This window comes from Enoplosus armatus, chromosome 19, assembly GCF_043641665.1.
Source record: "Enoplosus armatus isolate fEnoArm2 chromosome 19, fEnoArm2.hap1, whole genome shotgun sequence".
Classification (NCBI taxonomy): Eukaryota; Metazoa; Chordata; class Actinopteri; order Centrarchiformes; family Enoplosidae; genus Enoplosus; species Enoplosus armatus.
Genome location: NC_092198.1, coordinates 19789484 through 19798070, shown reverse-complemented (window position 1 = coordinate 19798070; position 8587 = coordinate 19789484). Strand labels below are relative to the sequence as shown.

Genomic DNA, 8587 nt, shown 5'->3' with positions numbered 1-8587 from the left:
TGAGCATGAAAGTTCATTCTGGACCTTTCTTAACTCAAGGTCAACTTACTGGCTTTTTCATAAGCTTTGGGATTTGCTTCGTTGTCTATTGACAAAGTAATCAATGTGCTCGTGTTGACAACTGAGCAACAAGTTGGCCTTGAGTTCAGAGTTTTCTCTGTTAAACTCCGCCGCCCAAGCTTGAAGGGCCGCTAGCTAGCTAGAACATTTGTTTTACTGATATTAGTCCCGTAATCATTTCAATCGATTATCGAGCAAAAATCCCACATGTTCTTTAGTTTCTCGAGTGTGAAGATTGTTTGTGCTGCTTATCCTTGTTAATTAAATGTGTTTGGTTTTGGGTGAAACAAGCTGCTTGAAAAACATCAACCCTGGGAACCTTTGGCATTTTTCACTATTTTGTGTCTGTTTTCCAGATGAATGATTGATGAAAAGTGGAAATGGAAAATAATTGTTAGTTGCAGACCTCTGTGTCGTCCGTCTCCTAGTACCAGTAAATACTTTTGTCTGATGAAACTGAACGCTCAGCTGATTGATTAAACCGCTCGTGACCTGCTTTCGGTGAACGCACCACCTTGGTGGAGCACCTGTTGAGTTATTGACGTTTGCGATCGCATATACAGTGCGCTTACACAAACTATGATTATTTATTACAGTATATACTTTGATTACATCGTCTACGGTATGAGGGGAAAGGCGGTAGATTCACTTTTGGGTTTTTTCTCAGTATTCAACCCACAGAAAGGAAAGTTATTAACAAAACATGATGATGCCGTTGCTAAAATCTCTTATCAATCAGTGAAGAAAGTTCACCGTTCAGGGTATTTCTAAAGCTTTCTACACAAAATTTGCAAAACATGTTTTTTTTTTTTCTAAGATGCCACTTTGTCCAAAAAATGACAAAAGGAAAAAAAAAAAAAAAAAAACAACAACAACCAAACAAACTGGCATTTGCATTGGAAACATCACTATTTTATATGGATGAATTTGGAATGTGCCATAATCGTGAAATGTAACACAAACGAGCAGAAAGCATCATCATGTTCCCGCCCCCTTTGCTGTGGGTGTTCACTGCTTTCCTGTCGCTCCCTCTGAGATCACAAGCTGAAATTGTCCGACTCCAGGAGGAAGAGCGGTCTCACGTTATCGTGTATAGTCCATTCGCGTTGGAAGGTCTTTGCAGGATAACCACATCATTCAGATAAAAGTTCAAATGAAACGGAGTCTGTCGTTGGCTCAGACTTGACCGTCATTGGTTGAGCGCCTCGGCTGTTCTTCTGAAAGCTTTCTACTTCCTGACCCTGTTGGAAGGAGGTTTGAACCGGGACGAAAGCATCTATCTACCTGTGTTTGGCACTTTGTAACCAACTCATCTCTCCCGAGGAGACGTAGCAGCACTCCTCCGTTACAGAGAAGCAGATGGCACCGTGTAGTCCTTTTCCATCAAGTCTGTTTCTGCTGTATTTAGCACCAAAGTTTGTGTGGCTCATCTGCATGGTACTGCACTGAACCTTCTCTTTCCTATGAAGATATGAATGGACGTTCTTGTGCTTTTTTTTTTTGTTTTTTGTGGTCTTCACTCTAGCAGAGAACTCTTCTGGGTTACGTGAAACTAATCCAGCGCCTGATGTTCAGATCACGAGTTAGATTCGGAAGCAGACAAACAAGCTCGGAGAATAAAGTGAATAGAAAAGCACAAGAACTTTTCTTGGATCATTCGGTACTATGGGAGATCATTATTTTGTTTTAGTTGGTGTCAGTTATGTTGTCTGATATGTTTTTCAGCTCTTTGCCTGTTTTCCTATTTAAAAAAAAAAAAACCGTTGATGTAAAAAATATTGCATTATTTGAATAAATAAGAGATCCGCTGTTTATCACTGTTGTGGTTTTAATCTGTGACCAACAAGGAAGCAAGTGGAAGAAATGAGGACCTGAGACTTGGACTTGAGTCATGGCTTGGACCTGTCTTTGATAACTTAGGGTTTGACTTGGACCTGTCTCAAGTGACTTGAGACTTGACCCGTTTCGAAAGGACCCTAGACTTGACTTGGACTCATCTTAAGAACTTGAGACTTGAACTTGAGATTTGACTTGTGGTCATCTTGATGGACTTAATGAAGGATGTAAGACTAGTCTTGGACTTGTTTGAATGACTTGACTTGGACTTGTCTTTAATAACTTGAGACTTGACTAGGACCCCTCCTAATGGACGTAAGGCCTGAACTTGTTTGAATGACTTGAAACTTGTCAAATGCGTTACCATTTTTTCAAGAAATGACCAAAGACTTAAAGACAGCTCTGACCTTCACCGAGTACAAGCACCGATCCCTCAGATCCCCGACCCCCCTTTTGCATAGCGACACGGACATGATCCTGGACCGGCTCCCCACCTGCGAAGACTACCAGCCAAGCATGCAGAGTACATGGGTCTTTGCCGTGGTGGGTGAGTGCATCTACCTGAGCCATCGAGGTGTCTCACATTACCAAAAAGACGCTGCCTTTTTAAAAACGGGTCCGCTGTTCATAGACTACATTTCAATGCTTACTGATTGACAGCATTACACTGTGTGCACGAGATGCACAGACGGGCTTGCGCAAGCGTGCCCATGTGTCCGTGTTGCTGCATTTATGTTAATAAACCCCCAGGGCAGCCCTTGGAGGCTTTCTGCACTTGTTCTGACGTCTGAAAAAGTGATAGCAAACGTGCTTTAACGCTCCACTGCGCCACCCGTAAAGCAACGACGTCTTGCTTTGACCTTTGCTCCTGCTGGTCCTGTTTAAAAATCCAGAGGATGGGCATGTCAGTGGTCACTCTGTACAGGGAGGCTCAGCATACACACTGGCAACGCTGTAGACACCAGACACTGTGACTGAGATTTGATGTTTTTGTAGTTCATTTTTTAAGGGGAAAAAAAACAAAACACTTCTGCAGCCATGACCAGTTTTGACAACATCTTGGAAGAAGCCGGGAAGTTCGGCCGCTGTCAGAAGCGTATCTTCGCCCTGCTGTGCATGGTGTCCATGCCCTGGGCGGGCGTGTACGTCGGCATCGTCTTCCAAGGTTTCACACCGACTCACTGGTGCCGGGACCCTGCGGTGGCGGAGAGGAGGCAGGCGTGCGGCTGGAGCCTGGCAGACGGCCGCCGGCTGACGGTGCCGCTGGTCAACAGCTCCGGGGTGCTGCAGCACAGCAGCTGCGAGCAGTACAAGGTGGACTGGAACGCCACGGCGCTCACCTGCAGCACGCGGGAACTGAACCTCAGCAAAACTCCCATAACCGCCTGCAGAGACGGCTGGGAGTACGACTATGAGGGAAGGCAGTCCTTTGTCACTGAGGTAAGTCACAAGGGGAAATAATACAACACGTACAATGAGAGGAGTAAGCAAACAAAAAAACAGTTTTGAGGCTGTGTTAGTACGTTGTATACACGTATATGTGTGTAATTCAACACTTAAGGCCACAATGTGTTGCATTTTTGGCCCCATTCACGCATGGACTTTCAAGTGTCTCATATCCACATAAAAAAAAAAATCCAGATGAGATTTAAGACACTTTGGTTTACGCCTAACCCCGCACATGCGCCTGCTTTGGCCAGATCACCAATCCCATTACAGTCCTCCTCCTGTTTTCCTGACTGGGCCCGGCTCCAGTCCAGAGGGAGGTTTGCACCTTGACAAGCTGGCTCGCTGACAGCCATCCGCAAGCGTGACACAAACACATGAATGAATGACGAGACAAAAGTTCTCTTGTCCTCACAGGGTTCTGACTGGCTCTTCTCGACGGCGTTTCTTGAGATCGGATAGCTGTAGAATCGGTTGCTTTCGAGGAATAGTTCGATATTTTGGAAAAACGGGCTCATTTGCTTTCTTGCCTGTGAGTGAGACGAGAAGATTGACACCACTTTCATGTTTGTATGTCAAGTATGGAGCTGTAGCCAGGGGGCTGATTAGCTTAGCTTAGCATAATTATCGGAAGCAGGGGCAAACGGGTAGTTAAAAGATGTGCCAACCACATTGTTGTATCTCGTTTGTGTGCTGGGTAGCTGTTTCCTCCTGCTTCCAGTCTTTATGCTAAGTTATGCTAATCACCCCCCCCCCCCCCCCCCCTTAGCTACACCTCCATACTGAACACACAGACATGAGAGCGGCGTCGGTCTTCTCATCCAACTCCGCGAGATGCAGCTGAACCACGGGTGTTCTTCGTAGTTGTCTTTCTTGTACCGCCACTTCAAGGTCCTTTAAATAAATGCGGCAACGTCACAAACGCGGGCTAGCTTGACACCATCCAACTTTGAGAGAGGGATGACGGGTTTGCTTGTCCTCCCCAGTTTGACCTGGTGTGCTCAGACGCATGGCTGGTGGACATGTACCAGGCCACTCTCAACGTGGGCTTCCTGGTCGGGAGTATCGCCATTGGCTACCTGGCCGACAGGTAAGTCATTAGGATTCGGTTAGTCTGCTTTTATCGTTGGCGAATCACTCAAAGGCGCTGAATTGTCCTCCAGGTTTCATTTTGATTGGCTAATGACTGATGTTGTCACTGTCTGCCATGTGCTCAGGTTTGGCAGGAAAATGAGCTTCCTGATGTCCAACCTTATGAACGGGATCGCGGGAATCCTGGTGGCCGTGGCGCCGGACTACACGTCTTTGCTGGTTTTCAGAACGCTGTACGGGTTTGGCGTGAAAGGAGGCTGGGTGGCCGGATACGTGCTGAGTAAGAACAACATCTGACTTCACAAACGTTCCTCTTCCTTGTTTCCGGCTCTCGACTCCAGCGCCATTCAATGTCCGTGAAAACCTCTCTGCTTCGTCTTCGTCTTCTTCTTGTCAGTCACAGAGATCGTGGGCGTGGAGTTCAGACGCACCGTCGGAGTCATCTACCAGATGTTCTTCAGCGTCGGCATCCTCCTCCTCCCTCTGCTCGCCTACTACATCGCCGACTGGCGCTGGCTGCAGGTCGTCATCACCGTCCCCTACATCCTCTTCCTGTCCTACTACTGGTGAGAAACACTCGCTCATACAACAGTTACGGAGTTACAGTTGATTGAAATATCTTTCAAATGTCCTCATATCTGCTTAGAACTCCATTATAGTATAGTTATTTTTTTATATACTACTTATAAATGTTCAATAGGGGTTAAAAATAACATGTTGCCCTCACCAGTACTGTATCGGACACCAGGACTCCTGAAAAGATAGATACCGTGTACAGCTTGAACACTTTTGGTCAAATGCTTCGTTTTTTCCCTTAGTTTTGTGATCCATCGGACCATAAGATATGTTCAAAAACCTTGTTTGATTGCAAAAAACACATTTGCATTAGTGCCAAGATGAAATCACATTTCAATTTGAATCCTCCTCGATTTAAAAACAAAGTTCATACGCTGTATGTGTTGTTCAAATGCCGGTGCAGGCTCGGGTCCGTCGCCGCGGCTTCACCAACGTATTCGTATTCGCAGGTTTATCCCAGAATCTCCGAGGTGGCTCCTCTCTCAGAACAGGAAGTCCAAAGCTGTGGAGATCACCGAGGCCATGGCCAAAGAGAACAAGATGACCCTGTCCAAGAACATCGAGGTAGCTGCCGGTTTGGCCAAGACCAAACGCACATAAAGACCACCAGATGGGACTGTGTCCGGTTCACCAGGGCAGGTTATAGGAGTCCGTTCAAATAAAGTTCAGGATGAGACACTCGCAAACATGCCCCATCCCCCACTTTTTATTTTATTTTATTGAGAAAATGAAAGCCAAAGCTTTACAGATGTGAACAGTGAACGGTGTTTGGAATGTCATTATTATTTATTTTAGTTTTTTTTTACTCAAAGTGTATGCTTGATCCTGCAGACTCTGGCCGACGACAATGCCGACTCCAACACCGCCTCCTTCATGGACCTGATCCGAACTCCGAAAATGAGAAAACACACGTTCATCCTCAGCTACAACTGGTGAGTACCTTTGCTTTGTAGTTCGAGGTGATCATTTCTATGTTTCCGTGGAAAATTAAATCACCACCGGCAGCTCACTTCATTAGCTGACCGACTGTTAGCGACAAAATCAAACAGACTGGTGTTCTGACATCCATCTTGTTCCACTCTCCCTCCGTCTCCCCCAGGTTCACCAGTGCTGTGGTCTACCAGGGCTTGATCATGAGGCTGGGTATTCTGGGAGGAGACGTCTACATCGACTTCCTCATCTCCGGCCTGGTGGAGTTCCCCGCTGCCTTCCTCATCCTCTTCACCATCGAGCGCATCGGCAGGCGTCTCCCCTTCGCCTGCGCCAACATCGTAGCTGGAGCCTCCTGCTTCATCACTGCCTTCATTCCCGAGAGTGAGTCGCAGGCGACACTCCATCCGGTTCTAATTTCCTGGTTCTCTAAAAGCTTTCGCTTTTGAACGGTTCTCTCTGTCCTTGCAGGCATGTTCTGGTTTAAGACGGTGGTGGCCTGCATCGGCCGGCTGGGTATCACCATGGCCTTTGAGATGGTGGTGTTCGTCAACACTGAGCTCTACCCGACGTTCGTCAGGTGAACTGCGCAAACTGCTCACACCCCCCACTTCTGTTTGTTTGGGGAGGGAGGCACTCTGCAGAATGTCACCAAGCCGAGACTGAACACACTTATTGTCCACAGAAGCCTCACCTTGACGGCCACACCCAGCTCACTGATAGGTGTGGTCCGCAATACTCCACCGGCATACTGCAGGCTGACAAGCGTTCTAATCCTTCTTGTCATTTTGATATTGGATTGACTCTGCTCAGCCGTGGTGGCTATTGCTGCTCACGCTAACGGCCCAGCTTTTAGCCTCAGCTGTTTGGACATGAGATAAATGGATAAATGCTAACATAGCATGCAAAAATGCCAGCAGAGTAAAAATGTATTTTTCGATTCAATTGAATACACTGCCCTATTAAATGTTATCTTGTTATCGTGCTAAAAGCTAGCAAGTAAAAAATGCTAAACCTATGCATTTTAAAATGCACACAAAAGGTGAAAATGTAGAAATGCATCTCTTGAGTGTCGGAAGGGGAAAGCTTTGGAAATGAATATACTGTGTGTGTGTGCAAATGTGCATATTATCACTTTGAAATACTGTATGGAAACAACCCCTTTGTTCTCCTGTCTGTAGGAACCTGGGAGTGTCGGTTTGCTCCACTCTGTGCGACGTGGGGGGCATCGTGGCTCCCTTCCTGCTCTACAGACTGGCTGTTATCTGGCTGGAGCTGCCGCTCATCATCTTTGGTGGGTTTTCATGTCATTTATGGGGCGAGAACATCTGTTGCGGTCTGAAATGAAATGATCAGAAAATGTTAAATCCAGTCCCAGCAGGGCTTCAATCTGCTTTCGCCGTATTTTACACACTGTTGGGGAAGCCAGCTGTTGTACAGGAACGCGTTTATCAAAGTTAAGAATGCGTTGTCGGTGTGTTGTGCAGGGTCTCTGGCTTTCCTGGCCGGTGGTCTGGTGCTGCTGCTTCCCGAGACCAGAGGTGTGCCGCTGCCCGACACCATCGACGACATCGAGTTCCCGGAGAGGTGAGTCTGATGGTGCTCTTTATTGGCACAGTCCATGGTGTTGTGCATGTGGCTTTGTGTCTTATGTATGTATATGTGTGTGTATACGTATTCCGGATACAGTTTCTCACAGATTATGTCGAAGATGCTGTCATATGTTTCTCAGTGACATCTGCCAGGTTAGGGCTGCAACTGAGGATAATTTTTCATTGCAGATTATTTCCTCGATGAATCGTTTCGTCCACTAAGTGGCTTAAATTAGTGAAAAATGCTTGTTATAATTTCCCTTGTTTTTTGTCCGACCAACAGTCCAAAACCCCAAAACCCCAAAGATGTTCAGTGTATTAGAAGTTCTCACATGAGAGAAGCTGGAAGCTCACAAAAATGACTGTTGATCACTTCCATATTGCACACAAGCCTGCGCTTAACGTACGCCGTGTCTTTTTGTTTCAGGAGGAAGGAGAAGGCTGAACAGGAGAACCTGCAGCTGGCCAACCTGCTGCCCAACAGCGACGTGTCGACCAACAAAGACCCAGCGACCGTTTGATCTCCTTCTGTGACCAAAGTATTTATTTACGTTGTTCGACGTTGTTGCTTGTGAATGTATGAGATTATATGAAAAAATTCAATTCTTTGATTTTTGTTTGACTGTGTAGCCAGTTATATTGGGTTCTGTAGAGTTTAAATGAAACTGCTGTTAAGTTTCTTTGTTGGGTGATGTTATTATATTGTTAGAACTATTATTATTATTATTAAGTACATTATTAAAGTATTAAAGAGTTTTCTTTTAACACAAATTGGACTTTAAGTCAGTTATTTATCAAATATCGTGTATTTTTTTTAAATGAAAACACTTGAAGTTGTAACCTTTAAGACTTGCGACATCCGTTGTTACCATGGTAACGGCAAGTGCAGCAGACGCTCGTCAAGCAGCTACTTGTTCTGTTACGCCCCGCGATATTTAAAGCTGATCTGCTGTCAAAAAAAAAAAATAATCACCATTGCCTTGTTTTGTAGGCTCATCTTCAATGAACAAATACATTGCGTTTCCTGTGATTCCTTCACAATAAAAGCCACCCTG

General features: G+C 45.7%; 1 protein-coding gene across 1 annotated transcript; it reads left to right on the top strand.

The window, feature by feature from the left end:
* Positions 1 to 2934: 2934 nt before the first annotated feature.
* LOC139302114 (solute carrier family 22 member 2-like) lies at positions 2935 to 8134 on the top strand. The gene is made up of 11 exons (XM_070925704.1): positions 2935 to 3336; positions 4329 to 4432; positions 4560 to 4714; positions 4832 to 5000; positions 5460 to 5580; positions 5842 to 5942; positions 6110 to 6324; positions 6412 to 6520; positions 7122 to 7234; positions 7428 to 7527; positions 7960 to 8134. The coding sequence occupies exons 1-11, from the start codon at positions 2935 to 2937 to the stop codon at positions 8051 to 8053; spliced, it is 1683 nt and encodes a 560-aa protein (XP_070781805.1). The 3' UTR covers positions 8054 to 8134.
* The last annotated feature ends 453 nt before the right edge of the window (positions 8135 to 8587 follow it).

What these genes read in the sequence shown, in the direction of transcription:
- LOC139302114 (XM_070925704.1), top strand. Translation starts at nt 2,935, where the DNA reads ATGACCAGTTTTGACAACATCTTGGAAGAAGCCGGGAAGTTCGGCCGC. An exon ending in GGTGGCCGGATACGTGCTGA is followed by an intron (nt 4,715 to 4,831) that starts GTAAGAACAACA and finishes TCTTCTTGTCAG; the next exon opens with TCACAGAGATCGTGGGCGTG. An exon ending in CTCTACCCGACGTTCGTCAG is followed by an intron (nt 6,521 to 7,121) that starts GTGAACTGCGCA and finishes TCCTGTCTGTAG; the next exon opens with GAACCTGGGAGTGTCGGTTT.